Below are 20,368 nucleotides of genomic sequence, written 5' to 3'. Positions count from 1 at the left end.
ATTGTGGTCATAAGTCGAGGACTACCTGTAGTTCTTTTTGAATATAATTCTATTTGTAAAAAAAAAAGAACTAAAAAATAAAACCTCTTTCCTGCTGAATTTGACTTCTGATGATTTCATAGATACAGCTGTGCAGTTTTGTTGACATCAGTATAAATTAAATGTCTATACAGGACAAATGGCTTTGCCATTGCCTGTTTCTGGAATATTTTTGGACTTTGTCCTACAGCATTGATACTGTATGGCTGTTTTTCATCCCAGTGCTAACTGAATCCAATTCTGCTTAGTTTTTTGAGGGTCATCCACCAAAATAATCATCTTAGATATGTCAGTATGGCTCTGTACGTAGATTTATGAACTTCCATTAAATGATCTTGGAAGAGTTGCTAAGCCACAGTGGGTTAGGCTTGGAGCAACATCTAAACGTAGACCATTAAGGGACTCTGCCAACATTAATCACAGTTTATCCCCATGCTTGTGGTGAATTTAACTGAACCATTACATGGCAGGTGGCCCAAATAGGGAAAGGGGAGTTAGCCTATTTCTTAGTTTCCCTTCTCTCCAGACCTAGAGATGGGTGTCGGTATAAAATGGTGTGTTTGTGTGTGTGTGTGTGTGTGTATGTGTGTGTGTGTTTCTATTTCAGTGTTGCTTCTATTCATTGTTTTCCTGCACCACATGTTCAATTAGTGTCAAAAGAGCCTTGGTGGAGCAGTGGGCTAATGCCTCCTTAAGTAACACCAGCTGCCTGCAATTAGTGCAGATTCGAGTCCCACCAGGCTCATGGTTGACTCAGCCTTCCATCCTTCCGAGGTAGGTAAAATGAGGGTGGGAGTGGCCTACTGGGTGGGTGTGGCTAGAGTGCGTATGGCCTACTGGGTGGGCATGGCCAGCTCTACATCATTCGCATCAAGGGTGCCTATGGGGGCCTGGGCAGGAGTGGGACAGAACTGAGGGTCTCTGGCAGAAGGAGGGTCTCTGGGCCAGGGCCAAGGCAGTGGGGGCCGTTCCTTCACTGTTTCCAGGATGGCTTCGCGGGCCACATGAAACCATTTCGCGGGCCGGATCCGGCCCCCGGGCCTTGTGTTTGACATGTCTGATCTAGATTGCAATTGCATCTCCTGTGGGGGGATGCTGTGACGCTTTGAGGACTGGTCATAAGTCCAGAACCTTGGATGATGAGGGAATGGACATAAGCTGGGAACGACCTCTACACGTAAGAAAACGTGATGAACTGTATTTTCTTTTGGGGGGAGCTGTTTATTAATATTCAGTGGAAAATTCTCAACGAGGCATGGAGATGCTGGCAGGTTTTGTCAGTACAGAGGTAGGCCTGCTCGAATTATAACCACAGTTGAGGGCAGAATTTGCATCATAGGTCGTGCGGCTGTAAGTCAAGTCGGACTCAAAATTACAACAATGTCTATGGTAGTCATTAAAAGAATCACCATTGTCACTGAGCAAATCATGCAGTTCCCGAATTCAGTTTCCCAAATGGGTGTTTTTTGCCTGGAAATCAGCAAAAATGGTTGCACATTGTGATCAGGTCACAACAGGATTGTGAAACCGATTGCAAATCCAAGCTGGATGCCAAGCCCTCAAATTGTGGTCATGTGACCATAAGGGTGATGTGACGGTTTTAAATGGGAGCACAGGTGATAAATCACTTTTTCCAAGGCCATCATAATGCGCTGTTGTTGACTGCCAATAGTCAGAACGTGAGAATAAGCATTCTGTAGGGAAGTGGTTTTTTTTTTTTTAAAAAAAAATTGAGTAGCCTGTTTATTTTCTTTTGGGGACAGTATTGCATAGGTTTTTTTTTTTAGAAAAGTGGTAAATCAGGCATTTTTTTTAAAAAAAAAACCCAGAAAAAACTGCCTCTGTTTTCTTCCTTTTGTCTGGGAAATAAGAATTCCGAAGTAATTTTGAGATGCAAGAAGAAATCAGAACTGGCCATGAACTTTCTGTATTTTGAACGCTGGTTCAAGGTTGCTTCCTTGCAAAGTTACAAGACATTTCCTTCATAATGGGAAAAAAAAACATATTTTTATTGGTTTTTCCAAAAGCTTCTATGGTTCTAAGATAAAGAGAAATGAAAAGCACACATTGATTTCTGGAATGACGTCATGTTTTACTCAAGTGATAAGTTTTTCATGCCTTTCTAAAGAAGAATTTCTGCTGCCGCCAATTTTAAGTTGTATCTGTTGAAGTACTCTGCTTGTGTAGCATTAAAATTTTCTATTTAGAAATGGAATTTGTTTATTTTATTTTCATAATCATATGCTTTGTTCCATAGTCAAAAACCAAAGAATTCAATCAAATCTCAATAAAAATAATTGTAATAAAAACATACTGTAGAGGAGAGTAGCTGCTTTTTGTTTTGTTTCTAGATCTAATCAAGTCTAAAAGGACAACTAAAACTAAAGCATTTATTTACTTAAAATTTAAGTAATTAGGACTTGCTGTTGTTCAATTTTTTTTTAAAGCCCACCTTGAATAGAGCTAACAATTTCATGGAAATATCCATGTAGAGGTACTTATTGATTTATAACTCCTTGCAATCTGACAACTCATAGTAGCTCATACAATATAAGGAAAAAATTAAAGCATCTATTGTGGTATTTATGTGGTTGCTAAGAGTTGTCAGCACATAATCAATGGGACATTTATAATTACACTGTAATCAGAAAATTGATCAATACCAAGAGATTAAGATCAAAACATATTTTGATCTTTAAATATGATATTTATATCAAACATCAATATAGATATAAAATATGGGCAATACACGGCATCAATGGAAGCCTTTCCAAAATATCTCAGGTGACATATTCAGTTGAATGTGAATTTTTTTTTAAATTCAATTAAATATGTCAACTGAGATATTTTGGAGAGACTTCTAATGATATTCTCTATTGCCCATGTTTTATATCTGTAAAGGTAAAGGTAAAGGTTCCCCCGCACATGCGTGCTAGTCGTTTCCGACTCTAGGGGCCGGTGCTCATCTCCGTTTCAAAGCCGAAGAGCCAGCGCTTGTCCGAGGACGTCTCCGTGGTCATGTGGCCGGCATGACTAGACGTCAAAGGTGCACGGAGTGCTGTTACCTTCCCACTGTAGTGGTCCCTATTTTTCTACTTGCATTTTTACGTGCTTTCGAATTGCTAGGTTGGCAGAAGCTGGGACGAGTAACAGGCGCTCTGTTACGCGGCACTCGGGATTCGACCCGCCAAACTGCTGACCTTCTGATCGAAAAGCTCAGCGTCCTAACCCACCGAGCCACCGTGTTCCTATTTTATATCTGTACTGATACTTTATTTGCAATTTATCTGTCATTCTTAATTGAGTATCTTCAATTTCCTAGAGGCTATTAAAGAGGGACCAGTCTATTCTCCATCAGTGAAATATTCCAAAGCAGTCAAACCATTACAAGGAACAACTCCTCTTTTCTTTGGCTCTCCTCACCTCCTAAAAACAAGGGAACTAGAATGTGTTTCTCCTTGAGCAGTCTCCTAAGATGTGCTGATTCACATTAGAAGTCTCTTGGAAACAACCTAGAAATGGTTTGCAATTGCAATTCCCCCCCCCCCCCCCCGTGATATCGTTTCAATTAACCTTGCCTATAATTCAGGTATTAGAATTTGGTCTTCAGTTTAAGTTCTGGCTATGTTAAGCTTTTTGACACCAACCAAGGATGTAAAAGACTTGGTAAGGATCTCCCCCACTTCCTTAATCAAGCTGCACTTTTAAAATGCTTTGAACTTCATTAGCAGCAAGAGTTTTATCAGTGATGTAGTGAAATGAATTGGACTGAAGCCGTTTGTGGGGGTTTGTTTGTCTGTGATTCTAATTATCTTTTTTAAAGCTCTAGATCGGCATCTTAAGCCCAGCAGAGGCTTTAAAAAACTTCCACGGTTAATCTTTTCAACAGCAGTGAAAGAAACAAGGCAATAATCGGTCTGTTAAAAAAATGGGGGGGGGGTGTTTCTCTAAATTTTGGCAATACAAACTTGGGTGAGCTTCCTTGATTGCAAAAATGAAATTGGGCCATATGGAGCCCTGTGGATTGCTAATCCTTTCTCTAAAATATGAGTTCAAAAAAGAGCAGCTTGGGAACCACATGTCACCTACTTTATCTGCATCTGCGACTTTCAGAATGAACAAAACCAGAAATTTATGCTGGGTTTTGTGCAGGAGAGGTTGTTGCTAGGGTTGGTGTTTTTTTTCCCCCTTTGCAGTTTGTGAAGCAGAATGGGGGCAGGTGGGCCTTAAACCTTGCAGGTTCACTTTGGGTTCTGGTCCTACCCATTTTTGATGTACAGTGAATGACAAGCATCCAAATGTAATGGGACAGGTCTGATAAAGGTAATTTTCAGCCTGATCTCTCTTTGGAGAAGAGAAAATTCTGCAGTCTAAGCTTAATTGCAGAACAAATTCTCTGTCATCCAGTTTTCCGCTTAATCTCTGCTGCAAAGGGCACCCGTGGAAGATCCTGTGATGATAATCATAAACAGGCTTGTACACAGGTATCGCTTTGTGTAAGAGGGATAGTAAAAGGAATTCTGGTGAGGACTGTGGCTTTTCTCACCTTCAGAAATTACCCTCAGTCAAATAAAGCAGCACAAGAGACATATGTAGCTTATGTATGGTACCCTTTATTTAAAACACAGCTCTTCTTTGATTAGTCACTCTTTTATTTGTGAAAGGAAACAGTTTGTTCTCAGTGGCAATATTGATCAGGTTACACTGTTTTTGCCTTTGCTCCAGAAAAACAGAAGTTTTACTTCATGGCAAGAAGTAATATCCTGCAAGAGAAATTGCCCCCCAAACTGGGCAGAAGGAATCTTCATAAATTGTGATGTGCAGACCTTCAATCATATTTTGCTGAAATGGGTTACACAGCCCGCAGTTCAGTCCTGGGATTTATTCTTAGGTAAGTATATGTAGAATGGAAACGTCATTAAGTAAACAATACAGTGCGTCAGTCCCATTTTTTAAAAAAACAAAAAAAAAAACCCCTGCTTGCTACAGGATATTTACGTGGAAGCCTTACATCAGGTATGTATTTCATTGCATCCATAATCTTTTGGAAAGATACCCTTTAGAATAGGATGAAGCTTAGAGGACATGGTAAAGAAGAGTTAAAAGGATCAAGGGAAAATCTATTCAAATTAGATAATAAAAAGTTGGGCGTATCCCATTGTTTTCAGTTTTGCATTTCAAGTTTTTTTTAAAAAATTATAAACATTTTATCAGGTGCATCAGTATAATACGATGCACAGAATTATTTTTGGCATATCTTTTTCTTTCTCCTTCCCCTTCCCCTTCCCTTTCCTCTTTCCTTTCCGTTAAGTTTTTTATTATTATTATTCCTGGCCCTGCCTCGATAAGTCCCTACAGTTTTCCTGGCAAGTTTTTTTTAAGATGTGGTTTACCATTGCCTGCTTCCCAGAGCTGAGAGAGAATGACTGGCCCAAGGACACCCAACTGGCTTTGTGCTTAAGACTGGTCTAGAATTCAATCTCTTGAGTTCTAGTCTGAAGCCTTAAGCACCACAGCAAACTGGCTCTCACCATTTCTTAGGGTAAAAGTAAAATATATTAAGATTCATGTATCAGCCCCTTGGGATACGTTATACTCCAGATTTCACGGGCTAAGGCAGGGGTGTCAAACTCAATTTCATTCAGGGCCGCATCAGCATTGCGGTTGCCCTCAGGGGGCCGGGTGGGTATGGCCAGGGTGGGCGTGGCCTACTGGGTGGGCGTGGCTAGAGTGCGTATGGCCTACTGGGTGGGCGTGGCCAGCTCTACATCATTCGCATCAAGGGTGCCTATGGGGGCCTGGGCAGGAGTGGGACAGATCTGAGGGTCTCTGGCAGAAGGAGGGTCTCTGGGCCAGGGCCAAGGCAGAGGGGGCCGTTCCCTCACTGTTTCCAGGATGGCTTCGTGGGCCGCATGAAACCACTTTGTGGGCCGGATCTGGCCCCCGGGCCTTGTGTTTGACATGTCTGGGCTAAGGCAAAAGAAAAAGTATATCTGAAAGATATAAAATCAAAAATGGTTGCTCAAAGTGAGGTGGAATGCACTTGACATTTTCTACGATAAGTCAGTTAACCAGTGAAATTAAATAAATTATCCTTTGAACATTATGAGAAATTCAGGACACCATTACATTCAATCCAAGTCAGTGTTGAGTTGAATGGCCTTCTGAATCTAATCTATAAATATATTTTTTTATTTACCTTTTAATGTATAGCAAAATAACAAAGAGGCTTTGTAGTGTAATTGTACCCATCTGTACTTTGCTTCTTATATCCCTGTGTTACTGCTTGATTATTTGGTGTTTGGGCTATACCTGGTATATGAATGTTTATTTATATTTTTATTTCCATATTACTATTATAAAGAATAATTGACCACAGTTTAGGATTTAATATGTCTGACTTCTCTTCATTTCGAGAAATGTAACTAAGACACAGCAGACGAAGTGGGCAAACCTGACCTTTTATTTCAACTTCAGCCATGGAATTCTAATGTTCTTTTTTGCTGGGCCTCTTTTTTTTTCTTTTTCCTGAACATGCAATTAAAGTTGACCTTTAGGTCACCCCTATCAACATCATGAGACTGATTGGAGCCCTGTGACAATTTCAGGAGCAGTGCTCCAGAAGCCCTCTGCAAAAGGTCTTTAGTTGGAGTTACACCTGCAAGTGTCTATGGTTTCTCATCTGTTAGAGGGGTGGGGTACATTTTATGGCTTACTGGATAAATAGGAACCTGACCAAGCATGTTGAAGTCTCTGTGTTGGCAGCAAGAAAAGCCACAGCCTGCTCTTGGTATGCAGCCTCCCAGCGCATTTGCACAGATGCCCCTCTCTGTTTGCATATACTCATATTCCTATATAACAGTTAGCTGTGGTTCTCCTCTCTCTTTAACAGTGGGAGGAAAGAGGAGTGCCTGAGGGTTACTACCTCGTTCTAGAATCTTGAAATGGCTTTACTTGATTTCTCCAGTTGAAGAAGATTCGAATGAACTCTTTTTTGAAGAGCACCATTTCATGATGATCCAAGCACCTCGAAAACACTGAACTTTAAAGTTTAAGTTAACTTTTAAGGGCAAATGACGCCCTGGGAAACTATTATCTCAAGTCACTGGTGTGGCAGTATCTCCGGTGAATTGCTTTTTGGTGGGGAAGCAAGAATGAGATAAAATGTATCCCTTGGGACAATCCCGAAAAAATAAAAGAAATTAACTTTTTTTGAAACCTAGATTTGATCACTGATTGATTGTATGCCGTTAAATTGTTGTCAATTCCTAGCAACAACCTAACCCCGTGGTGGCGAACCTATGGCACGGGTGCCACAGGTGGCACGCAGAGCCTGCTCTGTGGGCACGCGTACCATCGCCCCAGTCCTAGGCCTTCAGCTGGGTTTTATAAAACCTTTTCGCTTTAGGCCTCCGTTCAGTCAGTCAATTTCAACTTCTTGCGGGGAAAAAAAAATTCGCAAAGTTGGAATTGATTTTGAACTTTTTAGTCCTACCCAGTCTGCCGTTACCACCACAGCCATACCCACCCAACGGGCCATGCCCACCCAATGGGCCACGCCCACCTGGCACCCGACGATACATAAGTGGGTTTTGGGTTGCAGTTTGGGCGCTCAGTCTCTAAATGGCTCCCCATCACTGACCTAACCTAACCTGATCTTTCAGGTCCTCCTATGGTTCATTTAGTGTTACTGTAACTGAGTCTAGTTACCTTGCTACTGGTCATCATCTTCCTCTTCTCCAGACACATTGCACAATGTGTCCAAAGTAGAATAATGTGAGCTTGCTCATTTGTACCTGGTATGAGACCTCTGGGTTGATTTTTCAATGATCTATTTGTTTTGTTGGCTGGCCACGGTATTTACAAAAATTTATTGAATATACAGTTGAAAACACAGTAAACACAGTGGACATGATACAACTTCCCTGGCTTAAACCAGGGGTCTTCAAACTTGGCCCTTTTATGACTTGTGGACTTCAACTCCCAGAATTCCTCAGCCAACATGCCTGGCCGAGGAATTCTGGGAGTTGAAGTCCACAAGTCATAAAAGGGCCAGGTTTGAAGACCCCTGGCTTAAACCATACTATTAGTATTACCTTGTGAAAAGAAAAAGAAAAAGATCTCTTTACAATATAACAAAATATATGTATAGAATCTGTGAACTCTTTAGTAAATGTTCTCTTGATCATGTACATTATATTTAAATAACTTTCAATTCTATCTTATAGAGAATACTGGTGTAAAGATTTCTAAGCTATCGACTTATCAATCAACATTTGTCCCAGCCTTCCTCCTTAACTCTAGCCATTTATACATTTCATTCCAAATTTCGTAATAGTCTGTTTCAGTTTTGTTCTTAAGCTCTAATGTTAACCTATCCATTTCGGCGCAGGATAGGATTTTATTTATTACTTCTTCGGTGGGGGTTTCTTTTCCCTTCCATTTTTGTGCAGTACTAAGTATAAAGTTGCTTTTCTGAATTTATCCTTAGTAATCCCTAATAAAATTTTCTGGTTTTAATTCGGTTTTTTGTGATAATATCTCTTCCAGCCATTTTTTTATCTGATGCCAAAATTCTTGGGCTTTTGGGCACTCCCACCACATGTGATAATAGTCTTGTGGGGGGGGGGGAGATGCCATCTGTAAAATATCTTATATAGATTTTCTTTATAGGTGGTGGCTAACGTTAGCCTCCTGTTCCTATCCCATAATAATTGCCAATTATCTAGATCGATACTATAGCCAAAATTTTTGCCCCAAATTAGCATTGTGTCTTTTACTTGTTCTTCTAGCATGTCTTGCTCTAATAAATATTGATATATCTTTTTTATCGTTTTATCTTCTGTTCCTAATAGAATTTTATCTAATTCTGTGCGTTCTAATTTTATCCCGGGTTCTTTATCTTTTCTGTATTGTGATTGTATTTGCAGATATGCCCACCATTCTAGCTCTATGCCATCTTCTAATAATTTTTCCCTTGTTTTCAACTCTTCGCTTTCATCTAAGATGTCTTTATATGTACTTACCTTTCCTAAATTCATAAATTTTGGGTGCGTAAATATCTCCAATGTCGATATCCAATTGGGAATTTTTTATGTAATTAATTTTTTTAACTTTAGTCCACACATCTAATAGTGACCGTCTTATATTTGAAAGCTTTTGATGGAGTGTCAAAGGACTCCTTATATTACAGGAACGGTCAGTACTTCAGATTCTTATCACTTTAGATTGATTCTAGTTTTTTTAAAATCTTTTTATTAAAGGTAATCCTAATGCAGGGATTTGTTTAATGCAGGGGGACATAAAAGATGGGCTGAGCGTTACTTTTACGCTAGAGTAACCTCACTTTGAAAAATCTTCCCCGTCCTTATATATAGAAGGAAAGTTAAAAACATAGATGAAATTTTGGAACTATTACACCGGCTTCTTTGCTTGGGTTCCACCTGTGCAAAAATGTGCTTCATTGCATACAGATCAGAATGAGAAATTGATATTTTTGCAAATATAATACCTCTGTATAGAATTGGTTGGGCTTTTAGAGGACTTTGATCCCAACTTCACCTCTGACTACTTTTATTTCTGAGTAGTACCTATCCAGCTTGGTATCCGGTATCAGCGCACTTTTCACTTTTACTTGGCCCACTTGCTTCCCCATCGTTCTTAGAACGATGGTCCTTCATATACAACATTCTCATCCACATTTTCATTTGTCAGGATTCAAACCAAAAAAGTTAATTGTACATAAGGAGCCCCCAATCCACAATTGCTGTAGCCACAATCATGATCCAAGGTGCTGGTGATGACCTATAAAGCCCTAAATGGCGAGGGTCTGGGATATCTGAGGGAACACCTGCTGCCAGCATCAAGCTCCCTTCGTCCAGTGCGCTCCCACAGGGAAGGTCTTCTCAGGGTGCCGCCGGTTAAAGATTGCCGGCGGGTAACACCCAGGGGGAGAGCCTTCTCAGTGGGCGTGCCTGCCCTCTGGAACCAGCTGCCCGCGGAGCTTAGGAATGCCCCCCCCCCCGATCTCCGTTCATTCCGCCGGGACCTCTTCGAGCTCTCTGGCCCAGGCTGAGAATTTTTAATTTTTAATTTTAACTGGGGTTTTTATTTTCTCTCAGGGTTTCATTTAATCTTTTTTAATTGTTTTAACTTTTGTATTGATTTTCTTTTAAATATCCTGTAAACCGCCCTGAGTCCTTCGGGAAAGGGCAGTATATAAATCTAAATCTAAATAATAATAATAATAATAATAATAATAATAATAATAATAATAATAATAATAATAATAATAATAATAATAATGTACCCTAGCTGTAGTCCAGCTCAGTGCTGCCATGTGGACACATTGCAAGCTTACAACAAAGCAGTCACTTTTCTTCTGGGAAAATGAGATAGCTAAAGAGCAAACACATAATATAGAGTTCCTCCTACAGTGTCTCTGCTCCTTCTCCTTGGTTTTTCGTTCCCAGGTTCTTTTTCAAAACAAGGGATTTAACCTTGTGGCCTGTGCATTATCCCATTCCTGGCAAGTTTACTGAATTTTTTTTTTTTTGCCATTGTAGTCAACAAACATCAAAAAAGAAATGCTGGTTGACCATTGTCACAAAGGTTGCTGAGTGACTGTGAGAAAAGAGACAGCTGTCAAAATGCTTGTGGCTGGGTTGTGTTTGTTGTGCGGCATTCATTCAGTAAATCTCTTGTTCAGTAAATCTCTTACGCTTAGTATGCTCCAAAATGTAAGCTAATGTAATTCTGAGACAAGAGGTTGGTCAGACAAAGGTTGACATTACAGCAATAGTTATTAATCTTTAATTACTGATTTAAATGCCATTCTTTACCAGCTGAGCTGATTCCACCTCTTCTTTCAGATTAGTTTGAGCCCTCTTGGATTCAAGCAGTACATGAGAAACTTCTGTAATATGGCCTCTCCCTGGATTTCACTCAGGCTATAGTAGATTTATTAAAGAAAGATGTTTAGTCATTGAAGCCCAGAATGAAAGAGGATTCATTCCAAATTCTGTCCAAACTTGGTTTTAACCATGTAAGGTGGAAACCAGCCAACTAAATCATCTCGCTCATCATTCCAACCCAGCAAAGGTTGTTCTTCAGAGCAAGATATAATAGTACATCCTCTGTGATTGTACACAGTACATTCAGCAAATCCCCAATGAAACCTCTCCTGACATTGGCGGTTCATGTTGATGCATTGCTCCTTTTAAAGTGATATTTGAGGAAGACTCATTTTCCATTTCTTGCTACACGCACTGAATTATCCTGGGGAACCTCTGCACAGTTTTTTTCCTCATCAGGCAAGAAACCTGCTATCCCCCTTAAGGGAGCAAAGTTCTGTATTGCTGCTGTGAAGGCACACAAACAATTGACTCCTGCCCGTGACTAGATATCCTCATACCTGGTTCATTTATCTTTTGGTAATGTGGATGCTTCGTTGGTTTTCTCCTCTCTTTCTGCTGTAACTAGATTATATATGTTCCATTTTATTCAGTCACTGGCCAAATAAATATTTCATACTTAGCCTGTCAAGCAGGCTCATTTGTGTTGTGATCCCAGAGCAGCCTTCCCTGTATTCTAGAAAGTAGCATTCATGGTTGCTCTTTTCTAGCACTCCACTGTGCCTCAAAAGCTTGTTGTGACAGGAAAGTTACAGGAGGAGAAGGATTAAACTTGCTGTTTAATCTTGTGATGTGGCAGAAGTTACAACATTAGGGCTCCCTAGAGATTACATATAAAGTGTCATGAATTTTAAGGGAAGCTGATCGTGTGAAAGACTTTCAAGAGTAAATAATGAAATGCCCCCTTAGAGGGAGAATGTGCCTTTTACGTGGAGTGTTCCTCCTCTCTGTCCCGGGGCCTTTTGTTTTGTTTTTCCCAATAGAGACAAAAATAAGACACACCAAAAAAAAGAGAGAGTTTTCTTAGCAAATAAACCAAAAAAAGAACACTCTATTTTCAGGTGCCAGGGAAGAGCGAAGTAGCACACACAGGCTGCATTGCAGCATTTAGATTTCTAAATGTGTTCTTGGCTTAGTCTATCATATTTGCAGATGGCCTACTCTCTGGGGATATGCTGCAACCTTTTTAAACCGGCTTCCCTCCTCCCTTTACTATTCTTCTACAATTAGCTTGCTTGTTGTCTCCCAAGACATTATACTGTCGTTCCCTGCACAGATTTGTATTTTGTGGTGAACATATTTAATGGACAGCTGTGTATCTGAGTCACACTGCAAATTATCCACCTCCTCCCCCCTTCCCTCCCCGCCTTTAGCAATAAGGTAAAACTTCTCATCTGAAGTGTAAGCAAATTCTATCAGCTTCCCCCGTGGGATAGCATTGGGGAAACTGGAAAGAAAGGGCGGAGTTGGCATGTGCATGCATCAACTCAAGGCTTCTTCAAGTTGAGCTCAACTCCTAGTGACCACGTAATATATATCTAGGTATGCGTTTTGGCCACAGCACAGTATAGGCTTGTCACTCCTTCAACTTTCCCGTGTAAGTTGTACCTAGGAACTTCTTAGTAGGGTCCTATCTAAGTTCCAACTCGCTGTGATTCTGGTCTTCTTTTTCCAACGTCAGCCAGGAATCCCTGGGTGCTGCATTTTGTGCTGTGTTGCACTCTGTGTAACTATTCTTTTCTTTTTTGACGGCGAGAAGATTGTGCTTATGATACCATAATCTTTCCTAAACACTCAGGGTGCAAAAAATTGTAAATGGTAACTTCTTGGACCGATTGTTTGTATGTGTGTAGAAATTCTACTGGCTAGAATTGCTCAGGTTTTTATTTATGGCAGCAGCCCTTCTGTAAGTGTGAATGCAACACATTGTTAACACATTTTAAGTATTCTGCTGGCTAAAATAGCATGTCCTTCATTTATGGAGAAGCTATTCCGCCAGAGTGTCTCAGGTTAAAGGATGTCGAGGGACCTGATAAGGACTGGGCTCTTGTCAGTAGAAAAGCTGCCTCACCCTTGTTACAGCCTGCCAGAATATGTAGGCTTTAAGTTTGTCTGTTGCGTTATAGCCTGCGAGCATTGGAAATCTGAGTGGCTAAGCCCTGAAATGCTCTCTTGGCCAAGAAGAAAACATCTGGGGTATATCTTCAACCGACAATTTCTTGGCTTAAATAATCCCCACCCATTAGCACCCAAGCCATGAATGTCTGCATTCCATCATGTGCAAGTGCTTGGCTTAACAAATGTGTCTAAATTGTTTACACAGAGGGAGGAAGACCCAAGAAGCATCAGCTCATCTTGCCATAAAAGCAGCATGTTACGTTCTTCACACAATACAGTACTGATAATGCTAATATTTATTGCAGAAGAACTCATTTGCTCTTTTCCAAGCTGGCTACTTCTATTGCTATGCCTGTCTTCTTGTATTGGAAAGTGTAAAGAATTCTGGCCCCATAGATTTTAAGAAGCATGAGTTGTGCATGAAATTAAGGGCTCTTGTAAAAACATTAGAGAGTTATAATTAACATTATGGTACAAACTTCTGTAGAGTTAAATATGTCCTTCCAACAGTTTGGGGAAGAATCTGGAGTTAAATGCACTCCTTTCTCATCTCTATTCCATGAATCCAGTGAAAAAAAGGGAGAAACGTCTAAATTTTTGTTTCCGCCTCTTCAGTTGGTTTTCCTGAGTATCCAGTTGCATTGTACTTTCCTGTTACAGCCTTGCGAGAATTGAAGTGAAGCCTATCTGGAAATAGAATTGATTAGAAACTATCAAATTTTTCCTGTGCCTTTGTTCAAGGAGGCATCTCCTTTCTCTCCTAAAACAGGAATGCATTGTTGTGACATTTCCTTTGTTGCACTAAAATAGCTTTCCCTGACCTGGTGTTGTCTTGACATGTTGGGTCACAGCTGTGACTGTCCCCAGGTAAGTAATACAATTCATCAGAAAGGCACGAGATTGAGGAATGCTCTAGCTAATGCACACACAATGTTGGCTTAAATATTGCAAGTTACCTATGCCTGTGTACATTCTTGGGGTAAGTGTCAGTTAGCTTTTTTGACTATCTATAGTTACCCATAAACTCACAAGCATGCAGGGGTCTTGAACCCATGGCAGACAAGTGATTTGTAACATGAGAACACTTGGGAAGCCTGTAAGTTTTTTCTGGGAAGAGGTTCTCTTCCGCAGACTTAGTGAATAGACCAGCAGCCCCTAAAATCAAAGATACAGTTCTTATGTTTATTAAGTATTATATTTTAAATAATGATATATTAAGCATAATTCTTAAGGGGATAATTCATTCCTTGTCTTGTAACAGCAATATCTTTTGGGTAATGGATTCTGTCAATATATCTCATATTTTGCGAAATGACAATATAATTAAAAGCCCTGCTTCACGTTTTAGTAATGGTGATGTTTTTTTTTTAAAAAAAATCTTCATTCATATGACATTGTGATTCATGTCATGCATGGAATGAAAAACATAAAATATACAGAGGGGTTTTTTTTTAGAACAAGCATTAACTCATCACTCTTTAAAGACAGTGTTAAATGATGTTAATTGCTTCATTTTAAATATGCAGAATGGGCTTTTATAATAATAAGCTGTGCATTTTGATTATTCTCAGTGATAAACGATGAAGCAGATGAATTTTATGTGGACATTTTCTCTCTGGTAAGTCCATCTATGGAAGTTATTCTGTGGCCATTTGCAAAGGGCTTTTGAGAGCAGCAATTTCATACTGTTCTTGCTCATCATTGCAAAAGGTCTGATTAGCAGTGCTGTAAAAGGGAGCAAAAAGCCTAGTGGCACCTTAAAGATGACATAACCTTTTGTAGGCTAGATTTTGCATCGTCTAATGGTCTGGCTATATCCAGTATAGATGTCATTAGCAATGCAAAATAAATGGACAGCTTTACAGGAAACTTAGAAAGTTCAGATCAAGGACACTTTAGTCCATAACAGTTTATATTAAAATTCATTTTGCTAGTCTCTAAAGTGTTAAAAATGTTTGGATAGCTCTAGAAATTTCACATTTGCTTGGTGTAATTATAGGTAAAGGTAAAGGTTTCCCCGCACATGTGTGCTAGTCGTTTCCAACTCTAGGGGCCGGTGCTCATCTCCGTTTCAAAGCCAAAGAGCCAACGCTTGTCCAAAGACGTCTCCGTGGTCATGTGGCCGGCATGACTAGACGCCAAAGGCGCACGGAACGCTGCTACCTTCCCACCGTAGTGGTCCCTATTTTTCTACTTGCATTTTTACGTGCTTTCGAACTGTTAGGTTGGCAGAAGCTGGGACAAGTAACAGGCGCTCACTCTGTTACGCGGCACTCGGGATTCAACGTGCCAAACTGCCAACCTTCTGATCGACAAGCTCAGCATCCTAACCCACTGAGCCACCGCGTCCCTCGGTGTAATTATATGATCTACTAAAACGAGTAAACAGTGCCTTTATTATTTTTAAAAAAATGGTGTTCTGTTTGGCAAAAGTAGCATGGCTTGCTTGCTGGCCTGTCTGGATTGCCTTTCTAATGTAGATAAAAGAGCAATTAATAGGCAATACAGCAATTAAATTTAATCTTGGAAATATTACCTTTGCAAAAAAAAACCAACAACCCTGCATACAAAAAATACTGTACACAAATATTGAAGGAATAGTAGATTAGTAATTCTACATAAATTTAATCAAAATTGTATCTAGTAATGATGTATTGTGGAGTATGGGTGTTTGGAGAACACTGCTCTTTAACAACACGACAATGGGTATGTTTAGCTCACAAGTGCCTTCTAGTCAGGACCGAAATGCTAGGCCCAAGCCAACATCTCTTCCTGATGCAACTATTATTGTCGTTGTTATTGTTGTTATTCAATTGAGTTAAGAATTGTACTAGAATTTACAACATTAGAGGAAATATACACAGAAAAAAACCCTGTATATTAGCATTTCAGATGATGTTGTGGATGATCTATAAGTTTTGCTGAGGGGAGATGATAATAATGGTGATGTTAGATCTGCGTAGATACTACTTATTTTTTTCCTTCCAAAAGGACATATTGGGTATATAAAAGTTCAATAAATTGTCAGCTTATTTATTTTATCAAATGTATCTTGCTGTCCATCTCATACAAGGTGACTCTGGGTGGCATATAACAAAACCAATCCTTAAAATCAAATATAAAAACCAATTAAAACAATTAATTAATCCACATAATAAAACCAAGATTATGAGAGGTTAATAACAACGATAATAATAATAGAGTTGGAAGGGACCTTGGAGGTCTTCTAGTCCAACCTCCTGCTCAGGCAGGGAACGCTATACCATTTCAGACAAATGGTTGTCCAGTCTCTTCTTAAAAACTTCCACATGGTGCAGTTTAACGTCTACTCTGGGTTATCTTAACTGGGTAGTAATGTTCTTTCAACTGTAGGGGTTATATACGGTAATTATGCTGACAGTGGTTTAGATAATGCTGTTGACATACAGGTTAGAGTAGGGGTCCCCAACCCCCGGACCGTGGATCAGTACCGGGCCGCAGCATGCCAGCAGCCGGTCTGCACAAACAAGGAAAGCCCCATTCACAGACAGTACACAAAACCACGCCCCCTCTGGTCTGCAGAAAAACCTCTCCACGTAACCCGTCCCTAGTGCCCCCAAAGGTTGGGGACCTCTGCATTAGAGGAAAATATAACATGAAGTGGAAAACAAAATAGGACAGAGTTGCCCTGTAAGGAATAGCTTGGGAGTCATAGGCAGTCTGACAGGATTCCTTCAGTGGCCTTAGAAGCCTTCAAACCTCCAAAACATTGGAAGAACTTGCGGGGAGATTCTGGTGGAATTTTAAGGGAGAAACACTACATTCTTAACACGTTGTTCTTAACCCCAATGTATTATTCTTCCAGAATGTCTCCTTTGCATCTATCCAGCAAATGAGACTTGCCAACCCAAGGTCTAAAGCATGTCTTGGATTCAAGCCATTTCTTCATTCCACTGCTCCCTAAGTCGTCTTCTTCCCCTCACAAGAAGGCTCAGTTTTCAGTGACCCAGAGGATTGTGTTTTCTAGGCTTTGATTATCTTTTTTTTTGCTTAATAATCATCATCCTGGTTGTTTCATGTTTATCTAGGTGAAAGGCAGCAGTGAAACTTGACTTCTTGGCTAACATTCTTGGCATCTGTTGGTGGAGTTGATGTGTGTTTTCAAAATTAACAGGCTTTCTTTTAAGGTCTATTTCTGACTTGCTAGAATATACAGGCTAACAGCATATCCTACATTCTCTGAGCAAAATGGCAGCCAGCAAGAAATCTTGACATCCTTTCCAAAAGTATCTTGGCAGGACTCCAATTGCCTGAACAGTTTGTTGGCTTATGCTAGACAGTTTTGTGTAGTAGAGAGCTGGGCTCTGCTTCTTCTTAAGCATTATATATCAAGAAGTGCTTGACACTTGCCTCCCTAAGGGTATCATTTAAACCGCTTGTCTTGATCAATAGAGTAGCTTCCTGATAAGATGAATACAAAATCTGTGTTTTTGGCAGGCTAAGGCTGCAAATTGTTCTTTCCTTTTGCTTTTGTTCCTGCAAGGTCTAGCACTCGAGACCTGGTTTGTATTTTGCTGGGTGCAGAAAGGCTGCCGTTAGATAGCGTACATTTTGTTTTACACTGATAATCATATATGTAGCATTTCAGCAAAACATTCAAATGGCATATAATTAGCTTGAGTACATGCAGCCCAGAGCATCCATGAATTAAATTTCCTGTTACACGCTTGGAATTTGGTAATGTGGTTTTGCCTTCCTTTTGCCCCTTCCCCATCTCTCCCGGTTTTCCCTTTCAGAGCATACAGACAGTCCTCGTCTTAGGATCACAATTGAGCCGAAAACATCTGTTGCTAAGCGAAACATTCATTTAGTGAATTTTGACCCATTTTACGACCTACCTTGTAACAGCTGTTAAGTGAAGAACTTAACAGTTGTTAAGTTAACATGCTTGTTAAGAGAATCTGGCTTCCCCATTGATTTTGCTTGTCAGAAGATCACAAAAGGTGGATCACATGACCCCATCATAAATATGAGTCAGTTGCCAAGCATTCTGAAATTTGATCACGTGACCATGGGTGGGGGGGAGAATGCTGCAGTGGTTGTAAGTGTGAAAACGGTCATAAGTCACTTTTTTCAGTGCTATTGTAACTTTGAATGGTCGCTAAATGAACTGCTGCAGGTTGAAGGCCACCTGTATTTAAGAAGATTCTGGGTACCTCATCCTAAAAAAGTTAACGCATTCTTTTCCCTTAAAAAAGCTATTAATGTATGTTGGAAATGTGATCTAATATTACACTTTAAAAAAAAGCCTAGAAAACTGCAATATAAAAGAATTCCAAAAAGTGTGTCTTCTTTGCCCTTCTGTCCAAAACATTCCTGATGTTTTGATGGATTCCAAAACCTCAGGATGTACTGTAATCAACATGCCTGCTTGATTCCCAGTGATGGTTAATGTAATTATGGACCAATCTGGCCAGTTTGAGCCCCAAATGGGGTGATTATACGACAAGCCCAGTTCATTGTCAAGAGATGTCCCAGTGGGCCAATTTCCAATCAGCATGAAATTGCAAACTGTTACGTTATGGTCCGATAGGAATGTTATTGCTGACTCCAGTGGTGAGTAGATTAGACCCCTAGTGTTAAAAGGGGGCAAAAAAACAAGCCAAACCAGAACTGACCATTTTGTCTTTTTTAAAAAAAATGAGTAGTTTTGCTAGTACTCACAGTTTTGCTAGTGTGTGATTTTCTAAAGATAAAGTTGATCTGGCAAGAAACATGCAGAACTCACACCTGTAAGATTAGTGTTAGCAACAGCCTTTCAACAATAATATCTCTGTTGGTTAAGATCCCTCCTCCTTTGATTTTGAATACTATGCTTTAGGTCTGACTTTGGATTTTTATTTTTATTTTTAATTTAATTTTAATTCCATTTATATCCCGCCCTTCTCCGAAGACTCAGGGCGGCTTACAAGCTTAGCAGTAGCCTTCATTCTCTGTATATGCCTGCTTATTAGGGCTTTCACACATCCCCCAAGCGGCATTATTACAAAGTCAGCTTAATTGCCCCCAACAATCTGGGTCCTCATTTTACCTACCTCGGAAGGATGGAAGGCTGAGTCAACCTTGAGCCTGGTGGGATGCGAACCTGCACTAATTGCAGGCAGCTGGTGTTACTTAAGGAGGCATTAGCCCACTGCTCCACCAAGGTCAAAATATTGGTCAAAATATCTGCCTTTGCTTTGGAGTCCAAATAGGACACACTATACCTGTCCATAGGAGTCAGTTTGGTGTAATAGTTAAGATACCAGGCTAGAAACTGTTCTAGTGCTACCTTAGGTAGGACTAAGTGGGCCAGTCACTCTCACTCAGCCCTAGGAGGAAGGCAATGAAAACCACCTCCAAAATTTTGCCAAGAAAACTGCAGAGACTTGCCAGACACACATAGTCTGTCCACATCTCTGTTTATATTAACTGCTTGTTTGAATGGCTTTGGAAAGCCCACAGTCTCAAATCTGAGAGTGTGTATATGGGTTTCATATTTGTAAATGCATTATTTTGTAGACATTTGGCTGCTCTTAAAAGGTTGTAATTTTTGCCATCGCAGAATCTAGCCTCTTACAAACTCTCCATATTAGTCAAGCGATTATTAAATGTGGATGGGAAAGTGCTTGTGCTTGTTGAACAGTGTAGAACTATCAAATATAATTGGTGCTCCATTAGAATATGTTGTGATTTTATTTTTAAAACAAGAATCTTTTCCTTCTTTTTTTTAGATCTACAATGATAAATGGACTTATGATTGTTCCTGTTCTTGTGGTGTTAGTTTTTCTTTCACCAAGCAAGGCTGGTAAGTATTTGGGTTTCAGATCGTATCAGCAAAATGTACTTTAACATCTCTGATATGTTTCTACAGGTTATATTGATTCAGTGAGAAGAGCTAACTACACAGTGGAACATTCCTGTTGTATATCCTTTAGGTCCGTGGTGACGAACCTATGGCACACGTGTGCCACAGGCAGTACGCAGAGCCCTCTCTGTGGGCACGCGTGCTGTTGCCCCAGTCCTAGGCATTCAGTCCCGTCCATGAGCAGCCTGCATCAATACCCGCGCAGGGTAAGGTTGCCGCGCCCATCCCACCTCCCCAAGTGTTTTTTTTTAAAACTAACCTGCCTTTCAGCTGCATTCCGTTTCTCTGCTCACTTTTCAGCCTTCGCCACATGTTTGTGGGACTATTGGTTAAAAAAAAAGTTCCATCAGACTTTCTAACTTCTCGTGATATCTCAAGAAGTTAGAAAGTCTGATGGATTTTTTTTTTTTAC

At 40.1% G+C, this 20,368-nt stretch overlaps 1 protein-coding gene across 2 annotated transcripts in view; it reads left to right on the top strand.

Moving 5' to 3' along the window:
• The window catches only part of ACVR1 (activin A receptor type 1), an 86,850-nt gene that overhangs the window by 21,551 nt on the left and 44,931 nt on the right, over positions 1 to 20,368 (top strand). Inside the window, exons 2-3 of one of the 2 annotated variants that reach the window (XM_083350460.1) lie at positions 4,765 to 4,930; positions 19,823 to 19,896. In XM_083350460.1, the coding sequence (XP_083206586.1) occupies positions 4,887 to 4,930; positions 19,823 to 19,896 (118 nt within the window). In that variant the 5' untranslated portion in view covers positions 4,765 to 4,886. Of the gene's footprint in view, positions 1 to 4,764; positions 5,056 to 19,822; positions 19,897 to 20,368 lie in introns of those variants that run through there. The other variant, XM_083350459.1, reaches the window with a different exon arrangement.

This window comes from Vipera ursinii, assembly GCF_947247035.1.
Source record: "Vipera ursinii genome assembly, chromosome: 1".
NCBI classification, from domain to species: domain Eukaryota; kingdom Metazoa; phylum Chordata; class Lepidosauria; order Squamata; family Viperidae; genus Vipera; species Vipera ursinii.
This window is presented reverse-complemented; position numbering and strand designations above follow the sequence as displayed.